Consider the following 26,043-nt stretch of genomic DNA (forward strand, 5'->3'; position numbering starts at 1 on the left):
TGTTAATGAGCTGGGTTTATTTGCTGCAGCTAAATGTGAGGTGTAATTGAGTAGCACCCGCCCTGAGGATAAACTGTTGTTACATAACTACAAAGATGGGAAAACAAGGTACTTGTTGAAACCCCCTTGAGATCCGCATGACATGGACTGTAGAGACAGATCCTTATTCAGAGTGTGGAGTTCTGGCCAAAGGTGCAAAAGAAATCAAATTATGTGATGTGATCACTGCCGGGGGACGAGTTCATGAGTCAGATCTGTTTACATCAGTGGAGAATGCATTTCCTCTCTCAGTCTGCTGTTTAATTACATTAGAACTTCCTCACATTGAGTAGGAGCGGCCTTTACTGGCTGCCTAATCATGTTAACACAGAGGGGTTGCATGACATGAGTCTACTGATATAGTTACACTACATGGAGCACCTGTGTTGATGTTGGATAAACAGGAGCCATTGTTTATTTGACTCCTTGGACCATGATTTGTGGATTTTCTTTTTCAGTTACAAGTACAGCAAACAGTTGTAGATCAAAAACAATTTTTGCTTATTTTCTTTTACTATATTTGTGCTTGTATCACAAACCAAAGCATTTTGTTCTGTCTCATCCCCCCCCAACACTGTGGAGTATGCTGAACACTAAAATTTGAAAGTAAAATAAACTGGTGGTCTGATAACTATCTTTTATGGCAAATAAATAATTTAGGTTAAATTAACAAGTGAAATCCTGGATTCACCCCTAATCCACATCCAGACCAGAATTTATTGGGTTCTTCCCAGATACAGGCCCCATCCCTCCATTAAGTTTGATGGAAATCAGTTTAGTTGTTTTGGCATAATCCTCCTAACAAATAATCTGTCTAGAACAGCACTCAGTAGAGGTCCAACAGTCCCGTTAAATTCATTCACGCTGCACCAAATTTCACACAGCTATAAATATCAGTCTTCTAACCAAAGCTGATTTTCCCTGGGAAAACAGGGAAAGTGTTGAAAAAACATTTTACCTCACTCTAGGAAAGTGAAAAAAATAATCCTGGATCCACCCCCTGATCCAAACCGACACCAAAATATAAAGGGTTCTTTTCTGACCCATAACACATCCTTCCCCATGTTGTTTTGTGTTATTCTGTTCAGTAGTTTTTGTGTAATGATGCTGACAAACAAACAAAGATGAAAACATAACCTCCTCCATCATAATACAGTTAGAAAGTGAGAAAAAGAAAATCAAGATTTGCCCCTTTTTCACATCTGTACCAAAATGAATTGGGTTCTCTCCAGACCCAGGCCCCATCAGTTTTGTAGTTTTTGCGTTATCCTGCTAACCAATAAACCAACACAGAGACACGGGTGTAAACATAGCCTGGTCATTTCTTATTTGCAGCTTAATTCTGTAATTAGATGGACTGTGTTACCGTACTGGTGAGTGGTTGATCGGTTATAGGTGTCAAATAATGTGATATCTTCTTTTAAAGCCGCTAGGTCGCATTAATTACAGAGGAACAAAAGAACTTCTAAATTGCTGTATGTTGATCATTCTGGTGCTTTGGTGTCAGAAAAGTTGTCAACAAATAACGGAACAACTTCCTTTTGTTCTCAAAAATGTAATGCCTCTTTGCTTCTGTAGATTTAAAACAGAACAGACTGAAGAACATATAATAATTTTCAAAAATTGATCCTTAATAAATCAGTAGATGACAAGAGAATAAGGCTCTTCATCAAGAGGTGATAGTTATTCTCAGTTACTGGATGTTAATCAAAGATCTATGAAAAGATCAGAATTTTGTGGAATAATTAAACTGATAAGTATTCATTAGTTACAACTCCTTAAACCTTTACTTTGTTGTGTTTAGACTGAAAAATATGCAGGATACTCTTTTCATTGTATATTCAGTCACTGTCTACTTCTACGGTTTGCTTTGTATTGCTGTTAAATTCCTAATAAAAACAACATAAATAAATGACCTACACTATGTATTCTTTCCTCTGCAGAACATACTGTTGATCCTGTTTGTCCTCTACCTTCTGCGGCCATCGCAGTGTTTTCATGCGTGTAAGCAGTTGTCGGAGAGCTCTGCCGGTGTAAAGTGTTTATGCTGGAGGGAAATGTGATCTATCACCGGCCAGGGCCGTTACCCAGGTGCCTGAGCACAGCCTTGCACACACATCTCATCTCACTGTCCTCTCTTTTATGATGGACAGCTCAGGGACGGGACTTCAAATTACCATCCCCTGAAAAAATGCACACATTACCTCACACACACACACAAAACCACACTCAGAAGGACGACAGACACAGGCAGTTCCAGATGTGCCTGCAGTCAGGTTTTTCATTCATCACAATTTGTTGGTAATCAAGCAAAGCACGTTGGAAATTTTAGTAAGGATGCGTATCAGAGCAGATCTCTGTTTGAGTAATTATGCAGTTGTGAGAACAAGTTGCCGACTTGATATCCGCACATGCCTCCTTCCTGTGATGATCCGCAGCAGCTTCCCTCAGATCCCAATCAGCTAATCTTCACATAATTAGAGGCGAGATGCAGCGAGGTTCAGTGATGGGTTTTAATTACATACAACGTCAAGCATGAGAACAGTGGAATTACATTAATCTGGACAATATCTGAGTTGAACAGTACCTGAACGGGTTAAACGTGGGGACGAACATATGCAGTGCTTTTTTCTGGTTTATTTAACAGGATCATTTGCAGCCATGACAAATCAATACGCACAAATCTCTCTTGAGTCAGTCTTCCAGCTAAAACCTGTATGATTCGAATAAACGCTATAGTACAGCAGAGTGGGGACTGAAACACAGCATTCAAGGTAGAGAGGGTGAAAGAGGCTTTTGAGAAGAGGCATTAAAGAGAGAGTGAACTCTGAAGAAGGAGCAGAAAATGTGCATAGCCTGTGGGGAATCCATAAAACCATATAATCAAGCACACAATGGTAAAAGCTTCTGGAACAACTGAACTAAAATACTTTTGAGGGTTAAAATAACACATAAAAGTAAATCCTGATGACAGGTGGGCTCCATTATGATATCTCTTAATACTTTATATATATATGTGTATATACATATATATATATGCTATTTATACATAATCATTAATTACAGCAAATATTTGCAACGTACACCCTTAGAAACTGACTTGCCTTTGTGCATAAAATCTAAATATAACGTGTAATACAGTAAAGATTGAAGTGGTACAGCTGTTAGACTGATCAATATGCAATCACATAATCGACCAGTTGACGTGCAAATTTGTGTCCTTACATCTGTGAAATCATTGACCATGATTAGACCATTTACAAACATATTATTCCTCTCTTGTTCTTTCTTTACATTCTTGTTTTTATATGCTGGCAAAGCCTAACAAATACACCTTTTAAATAACACAGATACATCCCATCTATATATTGTTTCTGTACAAACACAGGTTTATGAATTTGGTTTTCATAACAAATCTTCCAATGGAAAGAAAATTGTTCAACAGTCAAGAAATCCTTGATGCTACCGTAACATGTTACAGTAGGTTATGCTATATCAAGGGATAGATCAACATTTTAGGTAATATACTTAAACAAACTTACATTTTTTATTTCCTTTTAGGAATAAAAAAAAAATTGCTTTTTTGCTGAAAGTTAGATGCAAGGATCGATTCCAGTCTCGTTTCTGTACACAGCTGGGGGTAGCTGAGTCTGACTGGATTCATGTATACAGCTCGGGATAGAGCCAGGCTAGCTTCCCCCCTCCCCTTTCTAGTATGTGCTAAGCTAAGGTAGCAGCTTCATACTCACATACAATCATCTATCCATCATCTATACTGCTTAACCTTTGAGGGTCGCGGAGGAACTGGAGCCAACCCCAGTTGACACCGAACAGGTCGCCAGTCCATCACAGGGCCAACATGCAGAGATAAACAACTTTCACAGTCACACCTACGTTCAATTTAGAATCTCTAATCAAGCTAATCCCCAATCTGCAAGTCTTTGGACTGCTACATACGCACTGTACAGACATGAATGTGGTATTGATCTCGTCATCTAAACTCTTGGCAAGGAAGTAAATATACGCACATTGCCCAAAAATGTTAAACTCTTCCTTTAAATCATACAACATGAATTTGCTTGTGAGGCTGTTAGTGAATCCCTCTCACGGATTTCCCAAATCCAAACATCCTTTGACACATCGTCTTTGAAAGCGACGGTAAGTTGAAAGCTGCCAAACCACAGTGGCAAACAGATGCTTTTTTTCTGCCAAAAAAACTGAAACTCACTTACTGTTGTAAGTGAGTTTGCATGTGCGTGTGTGATGAAGGTAGTGTTGCGTGAGTGATGAAGGTAGTGTTGGCATGTTGGATACATTACCTACTCATGTGTTTACACGTTTTTCTTCAAAGCTACAAGGAGTCAACAAGTCTGGCACACTAATCATGGTGACAAGACTTCTTCTAGGCAATTTAGAATAAAAGGACATGTTTCCATGTGAAGTAAAAGTGGCTTACGTTGGATCTACACCTTAGAGTGAAAGGAGGGACCATTATACATGTCGGCTCTGAGCCTCGCCCACTCCGTCATCCTCTGGACGGAGCTCTTCTCTCTAGCGAGGATGCGGGTAACCTTCTTCAGCTTCTCCTCGTTCCTTTCCAGGTAGTGGACGCCCTCGTCCAGCATTAGGCTGAGCTTATCCTGTCGGTTATCATCCATGGAAATTTCTTCGCTCAAGCATGGATTGAAGCGGAAATACGTGTCAGGAGGGAGAAAGGCGTCGAGCATGGTGTGGACCTCTGGGGGAAGCAAGAGAGGTGAGAGTGAGGCCACAAAAACTAAATTATGAACAGACGATTAACTTTATAATACACACAAACATTCAAACACTGTGTTAACAGTGAACAGGGCATGTCAAGTCAAAGCTTATCTGTCAGTGCCTTGACAGCATTACATGTTCCAGAGTAAGCGCTTAGGGCTGAAATGTGTGAGGTTACACAAGTGGAAATGTCTGGCTTGTCTGGCTTGTCTGTCATGGCTGTTTTCATCTGAGAGGTTTAATATCATCAACATACAAATGCAAACAAATAGCTGGGGTGATATGGGTTGACTGCGAGTCCTGTATGTTCCCACAGCAGTTCAGAGGAATTCTGTTAAAACTGGCTGGAAACTCAGGCAGTAATTCATCTGAAGATATTATATCAACTTTTACTTTTTTTATAATCAATTAATCAATCATCAGTCAAATTTTATATGTATAGCACATATTCACAGATCACAATTGGTCTCATAGGGCTTAACAAGGTGTGACATCCTCTGTCCTAAACCCTCAACAGGAGTAAGAAAAAACTACCAAAGAAAGCTCCACTAAAACACCTAAGACAAAGAAGGAGGCTGGGACGGGGGCGGGAGCTTTGGAAACATTCTTGCTAATCTGCTGTTTCTAAATAACAAAGTGCTTTGAAAAGGCTTGGGAGAGTTTAATCCCAAATACAGGAGTAGCAGGCACAGAGAAGCATCTAGGTCACACGCTGTACCACAGCAGCAACAACAGGGAGGAGACCGAGCCAAATTTAGGCACAGCAGAGGTGTCCGTGTCCAGAGGTGATAAGGAGACGGAGGAGGCTGATGCCACTGTAAAGGGCCACAATGGGACGTATCCAGAACAGAGTCACTCTGCAGAACAGCATTTCCTGCACTAATGACATCAAAACCTCAATCATACTCTAAGAAATGATGCAGAAACATCATTTATCCGGTTATAATGTGCAATGATTTAATCTTCAGTAGCAGAAAAAATTATATAAACAAAATTCGACATTGAATAACTAAAATTACAGTCCTGCCTCCATCATCCAGTGCAGATTCTATCAACATAATTTTTTTTTCCCCCCAGACTCATATGAGATCATTGTGAACTTTGACCAATGAAATTTAAGTCTAAATGACAACTGGTCAAAATTTGAAGTAATTCTCTAAAAGCAGACTTGAGATATGTTCAACAGGCCAAAAACATGTTTTGTAAGGCGGCCGTGACCTTGACCTTTGACCTCCAAATTCAAATCAGGTCATCCTTGAGTCCACGTTAATGTTTGAACCAGATTTAGAGAAATTCCCTCAAGGCGTTCTTGAGAGAACAATAACAAGGGATTGACGCACAAACAACCTATAAACATAAAGCCTTCAGCCACTGGCTGTCACCAACGTGGTGGCATAACAATTCCAGAGGGTGACATTAGGTTGCATACCATCTATTTACAGCCATCCATTCATCAATGTACTGTGGAGCTCATTCCTATTGGAGAGTTTCATCTCACATAATAGGTGATGAGACTGTTTCCCTCAACAAAATACGGAGAGTTTCCCTATTTTTGTCTACTTTAACGAGAAAACAATACAATTATGATGCATTGAACGCTGACCTATAATGTGGCAGAGCTACTGTACAGTTAATCAGATTAAATCAACCACATATGAGCTATTTTTGCAGATCTATTAAGGATTTACAAGACACAGTTTATAGAATGATCAATAGTGGAAAAGTAGCAGAGCATGACACATCCTGAATTATAGTCCCTTGAAGCTCAAGACACAAATGGATCCTAAAATTCCTATAATGCAGCCAAGTGAATGTTTTGTAAGACCTTCTCTGCTCGTTAAACACCCACACCCTCGAACTCCAGTTAGAACAGGCTTTCTACTAAGAATTTACAGTGTTCAAGCCAAGATAACCCTGAGGACTTGTTTGTCCTTATTTTCAGTTTGTTTTAGTTACTTCTCCTCATGACAAGTACACAGATCTTTAGGGGGTTTTGTTTTCGTCTGTCTGTTCTGTCTGTCAGGATCAAAAACCGACTGGACAGATTACCACGAAATTTTGTCGAATGCAATATGGGTCAGGGAACATTTTGGTGTGGATCCACATCAGGGGGTGTATCCAGGAATTAAAAAAATGTCTTTAACGTTGTGAGATAGGGTGTTATTCAACATCTTCCTTGATTTCTCAGAGAATAATTTATGAATCTACATGAAAAAAAAAAAAAAAGGAATGTTTAGGGAATGCTTTCTAAATGTGGTTTCATATTGGGACTGTTGTTCCCCTGGTGGAGGTATGTGGTCTTCTTGGTGACATTCTAGTTATATGTAAATCCAGTAGTGTGCCCTTTAAGTTTAAATGTATTTTTCAAGGTGTTTACACTATTTTGTCAACAAAAAGCAAAACTACATCGACTAGATTTATACAACTAGATTTTCTAATTAAAAAAAAAGATACATTGTGTACTTTTAGAAGGCAGACAATAAAGACTCAACCAAGTCTTTATTAGGTCAGTTTGATATGGATTTGTGAAACTCTAAATTACCCAATGCATCTTTAAGACTCTGCAGTCACTTACCCTCAGTGTCGGTGGCGCTGCTGATGACATTGGTGATTTTGGTTTTCAGACTCGTGTAGGTGGTGTTGTTCTTGCCGGGGTTTTCAAAGCGACCTGTGCCGAGCGAGACCACACACTCCAAGGGCGTGTTAGGCCACAAACACTTGCACTCATGGACAGCCAGTGCTGTGGGGTTGTTAATCAGCAGACCTCCATCCTGTGCACAAAACAGAAGAAGTGCCATGTTAGAGAGTCCATTAAAAGGCTTTGAATGGTGCTTTATGCCAAGACCACAGTCCTGGTGAAACCAATTAATTGGCATTCGAAACCTAAAACCTTTCCTGGATTTTAACAGTTGACAGATGACATTTTTAAAGAGCATCTGACAAAACTAAAAGCACAGCTCAATGTGCAGTTCCAGAGCTGCTTGTAAGTCTACAAAGCACAGAGCTAAATTGTTGTTTATTTCCCCATCCCCTCACATTTTCAGTCAGACAGGCTTTGATATCGAACAACCACCCAGGAGTGCTTTTGCTTTGGATCCATAGTGTACCCAAGGCGATGGGGGAGTGTACTGGTGAGGCTGTGGGGATTGTTGAATAGGCATGAGGCTGAGGGGCCGCAGGGCTGCGAGCTGGCAGCAGGATCAAACACACAGGGGCCAGTCCTCATTAAAGAGGCCAGGCTGGGGGGGTGGGAGCTGCGGGGCCCCAAGGGTCTCGGGACACTCCAGGGGGACGAGTGCTTGTTTATTTGAGTGTGAGTGTGCATGTTTGATCGAAAGCGAATGCCTGCTTAGTCAATGCATACAATAATGTGGGTTTGTGTTTCTGGCAGCGTATGTCACATGGATTCATACACGCTGAGGCTTGGGGCAGGAGGGGGAGGGAACATCCCATGTTTACAGTGCGCTTCAGCAGTGTAGCAGCCTAACTACCATTCTATAGAAATATATGAGAGCACACAGCGTGACGGAAAATATAAAGGGCTGCCTATAGAGGCAAAGGTCTGCTAATCATCTGGGGAGATGGACTGCAAAATTGTATCATCAACCCAAAGACCAGGAAAATAAATTGCAAAAGAGATTGGGTATTGTGGTAAGACTGGAGGCACTGCATCAAGTAATGATAATCGCAGATGCTTTTTGAATGACTTGTCACTTTTAATATTGCAGTTCTATATGAAAACTATGGCACATTCAAATATTCTTTCAGGGTTCTAAGGGTGAATGAAATGACCCAAGAATATCTTAGAGGCAGCCATAATAAAATGCTAAGGAAAGATGCTATAGTAAGCATGCTCACATCTTCATAATACGGTCATATTAAGAATGCTAACATGCTCATGTTTATCAGGTATAATGTTTACCGTTTATCCATCTTCCATTGACACAAGTTTATTTACAGCTGATGGAAATTACTTTTTGTGCATTGAAAAGATTTACCCAGAACTTTATTCAGACCCTGTTCCTTGCGGTGGAAACGCAAGGAGTCTCAGTTCCTGTGTTCAAAACGTGGCTTAAGAGTCGCCACAGTCACTAAAATGTATTCTCTGGGTAAAAGACAAACCTGGATGAACAGTCATTGAAATATTAAATCTGAACCAAAAGGATGAACCTGCAATTTCATCCATGCTGCTTTAATGGCTAAAAATGCAGGTAGAAATCAGAAAACTATAAACATAAATGGCTCCAGTCCCTATAAATCAAAGTGTGTGATAGAAGAACTTTCTTTGATTTGTAAATAAATGATCTGCTATGATAATGTATTGAAATGATAATCTAAAAATCCTACATTAACTTTATGGAGAATCTCTTGTGAGAGCACCAATCTCACCTGCTGAGATGGAAAAAGATGATTTTACTCTGCCACAAAGCAGCGGCACGTCATTCTGCACCAGAAGCGTGTCTGACCGGGCCGAGAGAAAAGAGAGGAAAATGCCTGGATTGCAGTTGCTCCTAAAAGAGCCTTAGAGTGACTTGCAGCACAAAGAGCATCAGATGAACCCAGCTGGAAACAGTTCTGATCTCTCGGAGCTCTGTGAGGGGCTTCATTTTCTGAACTTAGTGGAAATTACGGCAGCAGTCTGGGCCCAGTTATGGCTCCTTTGTGCTGATAGCTGGGGGCAAGTTTCACAGGCACAGTGACCGGCCTTACGCACAGAGCCCAGCCGTGTAACATTAGAAGCCAACTGCACAATGCTCCTGTGAGCTGGGGAATACTGAATACTATAACTTGTCTCTATTTCAGTGCACCTGCTCGAGCAATTCAGAGCCGGTGATTATAGTCGAGCCCTTGGAGGAAAGCCTGGTGTGTGGCAGCGAGGAAGATTTGTGGTGCCACTGGAAGACTGGTGGGATTTTTCTTTGTGTGTGGCGCTCAGAACTTTTCCGAGGAATCAATTATTTAGGAGATACTGCAAGTTGCATCCATCATCTCCTTCCATCGCTGTCAAGACCAAACAAGCTTCCTTGTCAGAGATGGTACCGAACTCAAAAATACAGTGAGAACAGTTTGGCAGATGCTGCAGCTGCCGTGGCTCTTTAAAGACAAGTTTTCAGTGATATATCCACACTTGGTCCCCTGCCACATTCTCACTCAAGGGTTTCTTGAGGTCATTGTATGTTTGGATGAAGAGGTTAGAAACATTGATCTACTTAGGAAAAACTGCAAATGAGCTTTGCAAACTACACGGACAAACTTAAGTGGCCCGTCAAATACTCAGCGAGACGCAAAGCAAAGGTCACTTCCATTTATAAGGACTTAGAGCTGTAACGCTGCCTGTATTTTACAATGACTCAATCACACAGTGCAAACTAGAAATACTGACGACCAACCATTGCAGTTTCAGTCTCCATAAAATTTGTTCCAGGTCTAATCAGTTAATCTGAGTCTAAGTGAACATTTGTCTCAAATTTGAAAAGGATTCTTTCGAGATTAGATAACATGTTCACGAGGCAAAAATGTGTTTTGTGAGGTCACAATTCTAATCAGGTCATCCTTGAGTACAAGTGAACGTTGTGCAAGATTAATGAAACTACCTATGGGTGTTCTTCATATCATGTTCACAAGAACAATACACCACCATCCCCTTGACCTTTGACCTTCTATTCACTTCATGTTGGAGTCCAAGTGAATGCTTGGACCAAATTTGAAGAAAGTCCCTTAAGGTGTTCTTGAGATGTTATATTCACAAGATCATATATGTGTTTTGTAAGGTCGCAGTGACCTTAACCTTTGACCAAATTCTCACCAGTTCACTCGTCAATCTAACTGAACATTAGTGCCAAATTTGAAGAAATTCTCTCATGGCATTCTTTAGATATCACCTACCAAAGAATTGGACGGACGGATGGACAGACAACCCAAAACCATAATGCCTCCGGCCACTGGCCGTCACTGGCACAGAGGCATAATACCATGTGGCAACATAGGCAGGGTACACTCCTGACTGATGTTTAACCCTAGACTCGGAGAGGAAACACACTTCTGGAATACCACGTTTGAATTCAGGCTTCCTGAAAGGTTTAATGGTTTCCTCAAACAGGGTTTCTTGATTCCAGTGGAGCCTGTTTGTTGATACTCTGGAGGATCAGAGCTCATTTGACCTCGCTCTCTCCCTTCAGGGTCTAATGGCGGATTCACAAATGAGCTGCCCACATTTTCTATTCGCAAACAAAGCAAGTTTTCAAATAATTAGGTCTCCTGCACCTTTGGGAACATATTTCACTTCGTCAGATGGCCAATTAAATTGAAACATAATTTTAAAAAAGGAACAACTTCAAACAGCGTATTCTGAAATAAAAACTACTCCATCACATGAGCAGTTATAAATATAAACAAAATGAAGACGAGCATGATTTATAGGTCCCTTGCACTGCGGTTGTCATTAACTCATGGGAGCTTATCTTCATTGTGCCAGTTTAAGCTGTCTTAAAGCAGGAGTGCTGATTTGAATAGGAACGAGGTGCTATCGTCGTGATCAGTAAAAGTCATTTCACGCCCCAGTGTGTGTCAGCTCCCATTAGCTGGGACAACAAACTTCATCCTCTTCATTTAGACTGCCTCCGCATCTCTCTCCCTCTCTAACCCGTGGGTAAGCTGGAGCGGCGCCTCGTTGCGAAGGTCGTTTTGAGTGGCCACGGCACAGAGGAAAAAAGGAGCGCTCGCTTAAATCTAAAAGAGGCGAGCCCTTAACATGCATCTGGTGTAGCTTTTACATCACAGCCCCAATGAGCAGCTGTAGTCTTTACAATTTCTTCTTTGGCTACTTTGGCAGAGCATGACTGAAGGGCACTGAGCTCTGTCATGATTTATTAAAAGACGCTGCCAATGAGAGTCCCCTCTCTCAAATGAGTAATTAGGGAAGCATCACATATATCACAGACATATAATTATGTCTGTCACAATAGCCACTGTGTTTTCCAGAGACAGCATTCTGTCGATTAAGTAGATAATCAGGCACCTTGTATGCACTCTTATGACTTTAAAATTATATTTGCAAAAAAACAAGCTTTCTCCGTTGCCATCTATGTGATCAAAAACATAAATCTTCTCATTGAGTAAGATGAATTGCCTACATAGCGTGCAATCCACATGAAAGACCACAACTGTCACCAGTGAAGATGCGACTGACAAAGGTGTCAGTGTGTTGAGTGTCACTCTCAAGTGGCGGCCGGGTCAAGTTAGAGATCTTCATGCCATATTATGCAATTACGTCGACCACTTCTCCTCTTTGCCTTTTTTTCCTTTATAGGCCCCAAAGGTCACATTGTGGTTCAAGCCGTCTTCCCAGGCTGTCAATAGACGAGGGACCCATGTGTGCAAGTGCCAGCTTTGCCCCCAGGCCGGCAAAGCAATTGAGATCTACTGCGCACAGTTATCTTTTCCCACACATTTTTAGAATTCATGACCACACATGTACAGCCATTATTGAAACAATGAGTCATCTCTGACGGCTGAAGCCATTCAGGTTAAACTGCAGCAATTAATGCAAACCCCCCTTACGCTTATGTTTACTCAGTTTAAATTCCCTTGAGACATTATCTGCATATTTGACAACTTCATATTAGAAAGCATATTTTTTTCTGTCCATCATATTAATTCCTCTTCTGGACATTAATTTCTCTGCTGTGCTGTTTACCAGAGGCAATTTAACGGCCACCTGGATAACAATACATCACAATGCAAGGTTTAAAGCGGAGATTTAATACAAGAAACCTCATCTGGAGCCACGGCAGTGAAAGCAGGGGCAGATCCTGGGGCAGGGCCAGGGGGCTACTGGCCCAAGCTGAAAACTGATTGGCCCATGAAGAAAACCTGTAATGTCAATAGTCTTTTATTTTATTTTATAAACTAGTCACTTTCTTACAATACCAAATCTAATAATGTGTTAAGAATTTAAGGTTTTTTAAGAACACAATGAGCTTTTACAAAATACATTCAATGATGTGTGGCTTTGCTTAAAGCTATTGAGCTAACAGTCAATATGAAATGACTTAAATGTGCATTTAACTGAACGAGGAATTGTGGACGGATGTTGGACATGTGTAAATTATGGCTAGTCCCTTTTGGCCCTTGATTTATAAAAATCCTAGATCTGCCACTGAGAGAGAGGCCTGTGTGGTGCACTCTGAGCCGGACAGGAAGATTCAGGGAAGCTTTTGTACAGCAGCCAGTCAAAAATAATCAGTGGACTGACCAAATCCCCAAGCAAGTGTTAGTGTATCTGAGAAAACATTTCTTGGCAAAAGAACCAAAAGACTACTCAGTCGAGGAAACCGAGTTAATGTGACGATGACAGAATCCGTGTGTATGACTTTATACTCAGGGGACCAAGAGCCCGAGTCTGTCTGCAGCAGGGCTCACAGGTTTGAGCTCCGTCCTCCAACAGCCTCCAGGGCCGAGCTCTCAGGGTTTAACTCAGGAGGAGAGAGAGCAGGAATGAGGATGTGGCTCAAAGCTCAGCTTTATCTTGTCTGTCACTTCTCTGAATCCACCACCTGTGTAATATATGACCAATAACGTTGCCTGAATTGACCTTAACAATGAGTCAGAGGAAAAAAAAGAACTGCTCTTTTGGAACGGTACTTAATTTTGTGAGACACTTTTACTTCTATTTTCACACACAATCAATCCATTTTGGAGCCATATTTGCCACATTGATTTTCCTAGACTCATTAATGACTCATTCATTATTGATAAAATAAATTTTGGTTTATTTCTGGCTGTGTGAAGTGTTTCTGCTGAGTGTGAAGCCTTGTTGTGGCTCTCAAGAGCTGTGCTGAGGGTGACTGCCCACTGATCCGACGCCTCCCATCAAATGTTGGCAGAAGTGGGCACGAAACATGCGCTCATTCCTCCCCAGTGCCTCAGGAGAAGCCATAGCAACCAGGCTGAAAAAAAAAATATTGGGCCCCCCTCACTATTCCACTCATGCCCCGACATCCATTGTCAAAACGCCTCAAGTCCTCTACTTCTGTGTTCGTTAGAGTAGAGATAACTGAGAAAGCCTTAATGTGGAACATGCACCTCCTCCCTCCCTTCATCTCCTCTATGTTTCCACTCTTTCTCTCTTGTTCCCTCCCTTGCTTCGGCATCCCCTCCATGGCTGCGGTTGCAAGTGTGAGACTTTGATAAAACCGTGTCTGCTCTGCTTCAAAAGGTCTTGCTCCAAGTTACAATTTCCCCAGTGTACCCAGTGTGAATCTAAAGTTCTGGATCATCGTCAGACAGATTTCTCTTCCAGCGGAATCACAGAACAATCAGAACTTTCTTGAAACGCTGCTTGAGAACTCGGGCATTCGCTCAGCACATGGCATGAAAATTCTCCTGCGCTCCCCGCACAAAAGAGTGATTGTTTGGAGCTTAAATTAAGTGGAAAACTCTGTGGGCGTTTGTGGAAAAGAGGGAGATGACTCTCTCTTCAGGGAATCCTGACATCACACAGACAGCATGCTATGCTCACGACCAGTTTCAAATAGCCAGTAGATTGAGTCATCAGGCCGGGAGGCACTCTGCATCTGGCCAGAGGCTCACAAGGAGAGGAAAGTGGCAGAATGCTGCATGAAGTGGTTTATTAAAAGGAGTTCATTGTATTGTATATTATGTTCTTTGGCGTTACACTGTTCAGTCATATTTAAGTTTAAAACCTCATCAAAAATGACATTTGCTAATACCAATTTAAATCAGGATGAATAAGTGTTTGCTTTATCACTGAAATGTAAAATTTCCTATTTTGATATCAGCATCTCCTCGAAAATCTAATTTCTCGCAAACTAACTGCAACAACAGACGCTTCTGTTTAATTTAATGAAACTGTTTTTGTCAATTCCTGCATTGCCTTTTACATTTCTATTTATGAGTTTCAGTGGCTTTGATGTAGTTTTTTCCTCTAAATATCTTAAATCCAGAATTCAAGATGTTTAATTTCTTTGAGCTATGACCTGACAGAAGCAGGAGACACTGGTGCAGTTGATGAAATGTTGTCTCATTCGTTACCACCCCCTGAATCTATGTGGATCTCATTCTATTCTAAATCCATGCTAGAATAGGAAAAAAGCTAACTGAACTTTTACTTGAACATGTTTATACTCTATTATCTGTGTTTCTGTTTTTAAAAGGCTGTATCATTTGTAGAATCAGAACCAAACAAGTGATAGCAGAATATCTTAAGGCAGAGTGAACACAGGTAAAAACCATCCCATAAATACCAGGTTAGAAAGTGGAAAAAATGAGCTCAAATCACACAGGAAACATGAGTCACGGCTAGAATACAACCATCAGGGCTTACTGATCTTTTTTTGTATTTTCATTATGTTTTCCATTGTGAAAGTTTCTTTTGAAATAATTTTTTATAAAAACACCAGTGACTGACTTCACGTCAAGTGTGTTAAATATATTAAACTACTGATGGCGTCTCATCTTGTCGCAGTATGAGGCTTCCTGCTGGCGGCTGACTAACAGCGGTTGGAATAGCATCGCATAATTAGATTGTCTTTTCCTTCTAAGGCAGATGCAGCAGTCAAACACATGTGTGTGATGAGGGAAGTGCTGCATTTGGGATAATTAATGCATCTCAGAGCAGAGTGAGCTCCGCAAGATGGCAGGCGGGGGAATCTCCCACCACAGGTGGGTTTTTCAATCAACCAGTCTCTTTCATTCTCTGCTCCTGCACTTCCCCATTCACCAACACAACCGACACAGCTTCCAATTAAGAGCTTGGGAGCTCGTCTACATGGGATATTGACTTTGAAGCAAACACATGCTCATTCACATGTGTTTGTGCCACACGAGATCTGCGCTGTGTTTGTCGGTCTGGTTGCCAAATCTAAGTTCTGAATGTCACATTCAAGGAGATGTTGAGATCTGGAAGCAACAGGTCAAACCAAAGCTACACCAACAGAATACTTAAACAGAAGTGGAACATGAGCTGCTTTCAGACAAGCACTGAAGTCATTCTCTTGACATTTTCTGCAGGGGCTATATGTGAGAATGCAAATGTTCGAGTAAGTTGTTCTGGACATTTTCCAGATATTTTTTCAGCCAAGCACCTTGTAAAAATGTGCAGATAATTCTGAGAGAGCCCATGTGAGAATACAGGAGGAACATTTCCAGAAAATTCAGAGTGAGTAAGTTGAATGTGACGTTTCTAATACATGACGGAAGTGAAGCTGGAAGAATGCAAATATCTCAGGATGAAAAACACGACCCATACACGTAGAAGACGTTGACAAAGATGTCAACTTGGAAAAACAAGATTTGACAGCATTTAGCCAATGTTGATGTGCGGCAAACAAAAACAGTCCTTTCCTCTGCAGAATTTATACCATGTCCTGCCTCCTGCAGGCTCTACCCAGGCGGCACCCCTCACCTGAATGTTCCAGAAGACATCTAAGGGAATGGTCACACAAACATTCATGCCAAGCAAATATCGCGGGTTAACGTTCACGAAAGTTGACATACATGCAAAGCCATGCTGCAATTTACCAGGCCACAGGAGGCAAATGTTTTTGTTTTTTTTGCTTCTTGTCCTCGCTCGTACAGGAAGGGAGAAGAGGAGGCTAAGGTTAGCCACTGATACATTCCCGTAAGTGTGACCCATCATATATTATGACTTATTGTGCAGGCATTTCCAGTATGTTATCTATGTGCTTTTAATCTCCCTTTCAAAAGGACTGTGCATCTTCTGTTTAGAGAAGATGCTTGTTTTCTAATATGAAGCTATGTCTCTGATGTGATGTCATAATACTTCTCCTGCAATCTGCTAAGTCCTTGCTTAAAAAGGTAAATAGCCATACGTATTGATCAGTAAAACGGTAGAGTGGACTGGCACTTTGTTATGTTACTGATGGCTAATGTATACCTGTTTACTGGAGATAGATCTGAGTGTGTATCATTGCGACTCTGCCCCTCAATCTCCTGTCAAAACGTAATTGACTGGAAACAAACACTGACAGACGGAAACAGAGATCCTCCCCTCCTTCTGGCTGTGCCAAGGATTTTTCTCACTAGGCTTCTCAAAATCCTTCAAACTCCACCATCAACAGACTGAACAACATGTAAATCAGGCAGACCAACAATAAGCCCAGTATTTCTCAGAGAGAGGACTGCAGAACTATGTGAATGTGAGCGAGGGTGTGAAAACGAGAATAAGTAAGGAAAAAAATAAGCCTGAACAGTTACATTACACTGTAACTGAATAAAATATTCATAGGCAGAGTGAAACAAAGTGAAAATAAATTATCTGAAACTGCCAAAACTGTTAATTGGATTTTGAGCTGAGGAACCCAGGTCCAGAATGTTTGATGATAGGTGATATGGTTCCAGAGATACAGGTCAAAAAGTGACCTCACCTCTGGTTTGAGGGTCTCCAATGATGACTAGGGACTAAATAAACACACATACTTAAGGGTCAGGACCATTTACTTGGTTATATTGATCATGAACAGGTAAAACAATTCACATCCTGATTCTGTGTGACATCACATCCATTTCTGTATCAAGGTATGGAGTATCAACTTTCTGTTGAGTATCGACTGACATTTACAAACGTGCCAGTTTTTGTAAGAAGGCGTTTGATCAGTTCTGAGAGCTGACAAAGAAGAGAACCTGCAGAATGAATCCGGCCCATATTTTCTTTGTTTAGACAAGTGGTAATTCAGGAATTTCATCCTATGAAATCGACTGCTACAAGTCATTTCACGTCACCTTTTCTGTATCAAATACTGACAGGATATATTCCAGATTTAATTCAGATCAGATGAAGGGGTGGGGCCAAGGGGGCACTGGTCCCAGCTGAAATCTGTTATTGTGGAGAATGGTACTGACCTGGTGGAGATCATTGCCCAAGGTGAACTCTTGAAAATACCCAGGAGCTGCTGACGTGGCTCGGATCGCCTGCCAGAGTTGGTGCTGGCTGCCGCCAAGGTAGTGTGAACGCACCCCAGGTAGCATGTTGTAGTTTCTGAACACGTAAGCCTTCAGTGGCGTGCCCCGGTTCACAATGGTGCTCACCGCTGCCACCTACAGGCAAAGGGAATACATACAGTATAATGTGATTGAAGCAGTATTTTACGTCGGTTGGGATGTAAGATGCAGGAACAATTTCTACACCGACACGCTGACGGATCAATTTAATAACATCTCAGGGGAGTCTGCTGAGAAATGAAACCACATACACTTCTCTAGCCATGCAGCCTTATATAGTTTTTAAGTGTATTTTCCATCAAAAATACAAAACTTAGATCAAGAAAGGAGCTTTCTGTGTAGTTTCCCTGCAAACAAGATGAAACGAAGGCCCACAGGTCAGCACCAGAATAGCGGGAAGAAAGAGTCAGGTCCTCTTACAACGCTCACCTTGGGGCATTCTGCGTTTCTTGAAGTCTCCACCAAGAGTTGAGAACCCATTTTCTCTCTGTGGAATAGAAGAGAGGATGATGCTATTTTCTGGCTTTATGAGTTTTGGTTAGTACGATTACTTGTTACAGAAATCTTTCTGCAAGCTTACAAAAAAAAAAAAAAAATCATCCTGCATATGAGTTAATGGAACTGAAATAATTTTATGATCAGCATAATTAGTTTAACGGATCACTTACATTTACCAGAATTACTGACCTTTTTAAGACTTTTCACCATATTTAAACATATAGTGATGGTTTTCATTCTTAAATACACTTATCCAAATTTCCCTACTAGCCTATAGTCTACAGTGATTTAAATTTTCTTGAATATCGATAATCTGATTTCATGGGTTAGGGTTATGACACATAACTGACAAATACAAGGCAGCACAGGAATTAGCAAATACATCATTTTAAAACAAAGAGCAGATGTGAGGCTTAAGTCAAAGGTCTATCTATTTCTACAATACAGTTTAATATTACTGTATGTTTTGGTTACATACAGTCAATCAGGCATCATGGGTTTACCACATTACTATATTGACATTGTAAAATTACTCTTGATTCAGACATAAGCTTAATTCACAACAACAGTGGAACTGACTTGAGGATGTTCTCCCAGACTTCACTATCATAGAATGCATGGCTCCAGCCCATCTTCACCGTGCCGACAATGACGTTCCGCTTAAAAACGTCTGAGCCCAACTTCCGGTAAAGGTCGTCACACTCGTTCAGCGGGATTTGGAACACACCTAACATGAACCCTAGGATAGCACCTGAGGAAAAAAATTCAAAGAGGGACAGCGACTAAGAAATAAAACAATATACAAAATTACATTTTTGGAAACATGAAGTCTAAAAGCTTCAGTATGTACATCGATGTACATGGTAATGTTGATAACAAATATGGAAATACAGCTAATTGTTCTGTTACTATTAAGGTGTGGAGTTGATGAAAGGCTAATTCCTTAAATTATTAACAGTTGAGAGTAACATCAACCTTTGATGAGCAATAGATGAGTACAGAATGAGTGAACATGATTATAATACTGTTGGTAAACGCTTCTAATTTCCTTCGTCTCCCTGATTGAGGATCTTTGATGAGATTAACAAGGCGACACAGACCTGTGAGGGCAGAACTGGATTCTATACATGAGTGATGTGGGTGATCAAAATGACCAGATGTGGCCCAGATGGGTTTTAAATGTGTGGACAGGATTTGATCTAGCAGGGTAATTACATCGTGCTTTGACGACATTCAGTAAATCTTAAGAATGAAGTACCTCCGACTGTTGACGATTAAGACTGAGAGAACTGAACCGAGGACAAACAGAAACTTCTGGTGGTGATTAAAGAGCAATGTTCTCTGAAAACAAATCAACATTTCTCAATCTGTTGTGAAATGACAACAGAAAAGTGGCAGATGATGGGATACTAATCCACAGCACCCCCTTGTGGTAAATTTGCATACAAAAGGAAATGCATATATCGACCTACTGACAAAACCAAATGTAGATAAATGGCGCTTCTAGCTCAACCCCCCCCTCCTAACCTAAAACTATTAAATAAAATGTTATAACTGAGATAAACTTAATCAAGAGATGAACTCTGTTGTATCACTGTTGGTTTTTATTTAACATTCTTGTGGGCATTTAAATATTATTTATATATATCTTTTTCAGTTTTTGTCCCTCAGTTTTTGGTTAATTTTATTTTCTTCTCTCTGGTTGTGAATATATTATTTTAACCAATTAATGTCAATTTGATACATTCATCTGTGTCCAAACAAGTCAACACAATACACTCCATTTCTAAAATAACTAGAATGGCACTGAGGAGAGCGCATACCTCCGCCAATGTCCAACAGTCCCCTTATATTCAATCAAGCTGCACCAAATTGAATACACTCATAGATAAATGTTAAAATATGTTCTTTAAAAATTCCTGAATCCACCCCCTGATCTGGATCCGCACCAAGATTCCTAAGGCTACTTTCCACATCCCTCCACAAAGTTTCCGGTGATCCGTCAAGTAGTTTTTGCATAAAACTGCTAACTAACAGACAAATGCAGATGAGAACATAACCTCCTTGGTGGAGGTAATAAAGTATTAATCATGAAAAATTTAGATAAAAAAATATCAATATTGTAATTGTATTCATCATCTAAGCAGCTTAACAATTTGAACCAGCGTTACCCTCCATGGCCTACATTGACTGCACAGCAGCAGGGTTGACATTAGAGTGGATATGTTGGTGAAATTGAGGTCAAAAGAAGCACAGAGCACAAAATGGGTCAGTGTGCGATCAGTGCTGCGACTCTGATAATCCACACACGTGCAGAATTAGGGCAGGAGGACAACATACCTGTGCTGACACCACAGATATAATCGAACTGTTTGTAAATGGGTTTGCCGGTCATGGTTTCCAGCTTCTGTAAAGTCTGAAGCGCGAGAAGTCCCCTGAAAGTACAAAGACAGACACATACACATAGAGCCACTTAATAATAAGATAATAACCAGAGCAACAGAACTGGGTTCAAAGAGTGAAATCTGATCCTCAATAAACATAAATCCTTATCTTTTTACACTTACTGTTTCTCAACAGTTCAACAACACTAACTGAAACTGCCAACAGAGGCAGTGAATTGCTTTTTAGAATATTCTGACATGACCTCAGCTGGAATAAAAAGCCATTTAGTTCCACTTTGAAAGGAGTTGACATCAGTGAATTATATCTTACAGTAAAAAAAAGAAAGAAAAAGAGCAGAATTTGTACCTCAAACCTCCCCCGTCAATGGAAAGGATCCGAACACCACGACCTTTAACAGGCATCTGATAGCCCACCAGAGCAAGGGCTTCTCTGACTGCTGCCCTCAAGCCTAGGTCACTGGCCTGCTTCAGACGCAGGAGGCAAGGGATGACCCTCTCCTGAGGAACACACACACACACACACAGCATGGCAAAGGAAAAACAGTCAATCAACCCATCATGATTATGTGCACACTGAGGGAAAGTGGAGCTGGGAGAGGAAATAATGAGAGCATGGACTTAAGTGTGAGATGGCAGGGCTAGTTCGGTTAGTTGGTCATTTAATGTTGTTGCTTCCTCAGTTAAAATGTATAATTTGATTTTACATGCTGCTGTCTTAACTATCTTCCTTTGTATTTCACAGACAGTCATAGAGCATCCCATATATTCTGCCAGTTTTCTTTTGAGTTTGACAAACTGTCCCTGACAAAACTGTCGCTTTATCTACATGAACCTACGAGGAGAGGAGAGGAGAGGGCTACATCTTATCACTTCAGAAACTGGATATGTTTTGGATCTATAGACATTTTATATTCAGTTAACACAGCTTTGAGTCAAGCATATAAATAAGCACTGGGTAGATGTAAAAAATGAAGCAAGCAATTCTGATCACAGATTCAGGATTATCATTTACCAAAAGGAAAACAGTCCTGCAACTGTAAGCGACACGGAAATGAAACATTTATGGTAAAAATAAAGAACGACACGATCAGTTAGGTTGATAATGTCAAGTCCCTTGGCATCATCTTAGATTCACATCTAAGATTTGATGAACACGTAAATTAATCTAACAATTGACAGATTCCTTCACAGAGATGTTACATCACATATTATTCAGGTAGGACTCCCAATGCCATGAATCAAAGTTATTTTATAAATGAATAAATTATCATATTTAAGTAACTGAACTTAAATGTTTGATGATACAGGTGTGGTGTTGCAAAATCATTAAAAATGTACATTTGGAAAAATGAATGACAGCTGGCTTAAAGCACATGCATCACTTTCACTGTTACAACTGCATCCTGGAGAAAACACATGATCCCGCTGCCTTTCTCAAACTGACTGGACATTGGCAAGTTTTTCAAAAGTTCTTATTTAAATCAGAATTTTTTTCAATGAAAGCACATGATACAGTCATCATTAAAAAGAATGGAGATGGTGAATATTATTGTGACCTTGAGTAAAAGGTACAACCATGGACTGAATAAGGTGACAGGAGTTAATGCGTGAGATGTCAGGGTACATTTTTTTTCTCACATCATTACTGTGCTATAAATGAAACGCAGGTCAATCAGTCACCACAATGAAGTCCTTTATTTCTGTTGCCATTTGCAAAGCTATGCAAATTATTCTTTCAGTGATACGTTGAACACAACACTATTCTTGATTTTTCACAGAGGATTAACCTTCCTCACACAAGTGAATGTCAGCTTGCTCATATTTGTATAAATAGGTGAATACCGTGTGAGTTCCTGACGCCATCACAGATAAGGCGGAGACATAAATAAATGCAACAATATGCAGTCTGCATGTAGTTGCGTGGCTCTGACAATAAACAGAGCATAACATAAGCTGTTGCCACAGCTGACAAACTGACATTTTGCCTGGTATGGGAAAATTCCCAAACACAAGCACAAGGCCAGTATCTACATTATTCACATTCTACAGCTGTTTAGTAATTCAATCCAAATATAAACACGCTTATGTACGTAGGTGTAAAAAATGTGCTGCAGTAAACACTGTCTTTACACTGTGAGCTTGTGCCAAATGTAAGAGTTGATGCAGCATTAGACATTTTGCTGACAAAGCCTCAGGATGCTTGCATTCTGGGAAAAAGGGGGAGAAGAAAATGCAGGGCAGCTCAGATTTCTCACCTTGACAGCAACAACACGAGTCTCTGGAAACTCCAGGAGATGGTAACTGAGGTCTTCCACTCTGTTGATGTAGACCCTAACATCTGATGCCCTGTGCAGAGCCTGGACCAGACCCCGAGTCCGATTGTCCACACTCACCCTGGCAATAATCTGGAGGATATGCAGCCAAAATAAGCAGCCAGTTAGATCTTAGTGTTACAAATAAAACCTTGGCCAAATCTCTGCCTCCGCAAGTGTCTTATTTTAGAAAACAGATTCCCAGAACTCAGGGAGCACATCTGCATTAGACATATGAAACAAGAGCTTTGGTCAACTAGTAGACAGCAGACTCTCTGCTATAATATGCAGACCTATCTGATGAGTGCATACATTTTCCCTCAAACATAGACAGAGAGCATATTTGACATAGTTAGAGTTTGTGTCTGCAAAACAAAGACAGAATGTTTACAAATTATCCTATGGCACACCTTTAAGAAACTGACAGGACTAGTTACTAAAAGTGTATGCTAACTATCACATTCATACAAAAGAGAATGATTTAGAAATTAAATGTTGCTATGTTATAGACGCACCTTTTCCCTTTGATGTAGAAGCTTCTTGGCTTTCTCCTCTGCAGCCTTCTGCTCCTTACTAACAGTGGCCACAACCTGTTTCACTGCTGCCTCCTCAATCTTCCTCTCCGCCACTGCAGCAGTCTTGGACTCTGCTGACCTGAATTTGGGGACCAGGGGAGCAATGTAGCTGCCAACGAAGGCTTGCACAGTGGGAGCCGAGTACGACAGGTAGTGTCCTAGACCCTTCTTCGAGGAAGGAGGAGTAACTGGAGCAGCAGCGCCTCTTTTATCAGACACTGGCATGAGGTCAAAGGTTTGTTGTCCCTGAGAGGAAGCAGTGGGACAGTCAACATTGTCCACTTTCTTGTCCTGAGTCTTGGTACTGCTGCCAAAGTATGCGTTGATGTGATGGGACAGGTAGTTGTACGTCTCATCCAGGTTGACAGAAAAGGGGCTGGGATGGAATAGTGCTGTGGGTTGTTTGGGAGTTGTGCTCTTGTTCTCCAAGTCGCTCGATAAAGCTTTAGGCTCTTCGTTCGCAACAATGGAAGAACTGGCTTTGACAGGAGGAACGACACGCTTTATTTTTCTCTCCTTAATTTCTCGCCCAGTCACAATTGTGGCAGCGATGGTCGCTGATGTGGAATTTTGAGAATGAGTGGAGGTAGCAGCACCTGCATCACATGCAGCAGCAGTTGAAGGAACGGATGGACTCGCAGAGGATGAGTCAACAATAGGTGTGAGTGTAGTGGTTGTAGAAGGAGGAGCAGCATTGTTGGGAGCAGGAGTAGCTGTGATTAAACCCTCCTCAGCTTTTGGCGTTGACTCAACACTGACCTCAGCCTTGTTCAAAGCCTTTAAAGAGTTTGGTTTTAGTCTGGTTAATTTGGAGAGAAGTTGTGTGTGTGTCCCACTCACAGCTTTAGAAACTGTGTCCAGCGTGTTCCTGACCCGAGACATGTGTTGGCTTAGACCAGCCGTCCAACGTGAGGCCGAAGTGTTCAGATGCAGGCTGCTGGTGTGGAGTCCCAGACTTTGTCTAACCTGGTTGGCTTTACAGAGCCACCCTTTACGAGCCCTGCTCCTCTGGTGGTGGGAGCGCTTCCAGATGAGACGACCGGCCTTGTAGCAACCAGGTTGCTGTGCATGAATCCTACAGTGAGAGGTATCAGACAATGGAAGTGATGCTGCATGTCTTTGCCACAACAGAAATGATCCGCTTACTTTCCCCCAGGTGTTTGGAGTACATCTATGAATCATTCTGTCAGGTCATAAGAGTTTATGACATCCAGACAAATATAAGGTCTATGCTCTCCCTCCTCATTAACCTGGTGATGAGCAACAAAAAAAGTGACATTTAGATGACAGAAGCAAAACAGAAAGAAAAAAAATATATATAATGAAAATGAGGTGGCACTAAGGCTGCTCCTAACTCTTGTTTCTAGGTATTTAGATAGATAGATAGATCATTGATCCAGAGGGAAATTTAGGCATCCAGTAGCACACAAAACAGTCAAACACAAGAACATGAGAATAATAAAAGGTGAAAATAGGTCTTGAATAAGTACACTGCAGTTAGATGGAAGTCTAGCTAGCCACCAGAACTACTACAAAGCTGTCACTGTAAAGAAGTATGTGCTAATGGAGATGTTGACTATACCAATATTTTAAGTATAAGGTGATTGAAAGACACAATTAACCGAGGAATATTGAAGCCAAATATAAATACAGAGTTAAAGATATATAACTCAAGCTATATAAAGTTGTGCATTAGACTAACATAGCCTGTAAAATAACGGTACAGCAGATGTGTTTGTTTTGTTTATTTTTTTAAAAAGGTAAAAACATTGCAAGAATAAAACGTACAAAATAAAACTATATTTAAAACATGATTAATATAGGCAGTAGTAAACGTTGCTTTTGAACCTGTACAGCAGCTGCACCAAACAGAGGTGAACCATCAGCTAACAACCACAGGGCAACACACTTCAATCTCAGCAGCTAACTGGTAGCTTCGTTCACACACAGTGGAGCAGCTAGTTGAGTTAGCATTCCCACAGGCCACACAGAGTGAAATAAAGAATACCTGTGTTTTATGTCGTCGTCTCATGAAAGCCGGAAATCATTTAACGCTCACATATAGTCGCCATGCTCCCTTATCGTCAACACGGAGTAAAATAACGTGAAGAAATAATCTGTGTCATTCGACCTGACTCTTATGTTCAAGCGTGACATCACCACGTCGGTCAGGAGAAAAACAATGGTCACATGACGTCCTATGTGCTCTGCTATTGGCTAGCCAGCATTTGGCCCCTTAAATGGTGTCTGTTGATTGGTTGAGGATAGCTGACGGTTGTCTGTGGCATAGGAGCATTTTCTTTATATACGGCGTACACCGATGTCCATCCAGATAGGCGGTGTCAGAATCCCAAAGTAAGAATGGGTGCCCACCCCTCTACATATCCGACGGGACTCAGAAAACAACAAATGAGGCGCTACATGTGCACTTGGACATGCGACACATACTAAAACAAACTGTTGTCTTTACTTAAA

General features: G+C 41.0%; 1 protein-coding gene across 2 annotated transcripts; it reads right to left on the reverse strand.

Moving 5' to 3' along the window:
* Window positions 1-2,538: 2,538 nt before the first annotated feature.
* Window positions 2,539-25,757, reverse strand: LOC118109317 (calcium-independent phospholipase A2-gamma). 2 transcript variants are annotated; one of them, XM_035156362.2, is made up of 10 exons: window positions 25,577-25,757; window positions 23,509-24,643; window positions 22,937-23,086; window positions 21,028-21,179; window positions 20,617-20,711; window positions 18,856-19,027; window positions 18,208-18,265; window positions 17,680-17,874; window positions 7,373-7,568; window positions 2,539-4,777 (listed from the first exon to the last, which is right to left on the reverse strand). In XM_035156362.2, exons 2-10 carry the CDS (start codon window positions 24,448-24,450, stop codon window positions 4,503-4,505), a joined length of 2,235 nt encoding a protein of 744 aa, XP_035012253.1. In that variant the 5' UTR covers window positions 24,451-24,643; window positions 25,577-25,757; the 3' UTR covers window positions 2,539-4,502. The 2 variants fall into 2 exon arrangements, with proteins under 2 accessions (XP_035012253.1, XP_035012252.1); XM_035156361.2 differs by having other exon boundaries at window positions 23,509-24,818.
* Between the last annotated feature and the right edge of the window lie 286 nt (window positions 25,758-26,043).

The sequence above is a fragment of the Hippoglossus stenolepis genome, chromosome 5 (genome assembly GCF_022539355.2).
Source record: "Hippoglossus stenolepis isolate QCI-W04-F060 chromosome 5, HSTE1.2, whole genome shotgun sequence".
NCBI lineage: Eukaryota > Metazoa > Chordata > Actinopteri > Pleuronectiformes > Pleuronectidae > Hippoglossus > Hippoglossus stenolepis.

Bases quoted from the DNA above. Each gene is read 5' to 3' on its own strand.
- LOC118109317 (XM_035156361.2), bottom strand. From the start codon at position 24,750: ATGATTCATAGATGTACTCCAAACACCTGGGGGAAAGTAAGCGGATCA. The intron at 19,028-20,616 runs GTATGTTGTCCT...TTTTTTCCTCAG, and splicing joins TATCTGTGGTGTCAGCACAG to GTGCTATCCTAGGGTTCATG. The intron at 4,778-7,372 runs GTAAGTGACTGC...TGCTTCCCCCAG, and splicing joins CAGCGCCACCGACACTGAGG to AGGTCCACACCATGCTCGAC.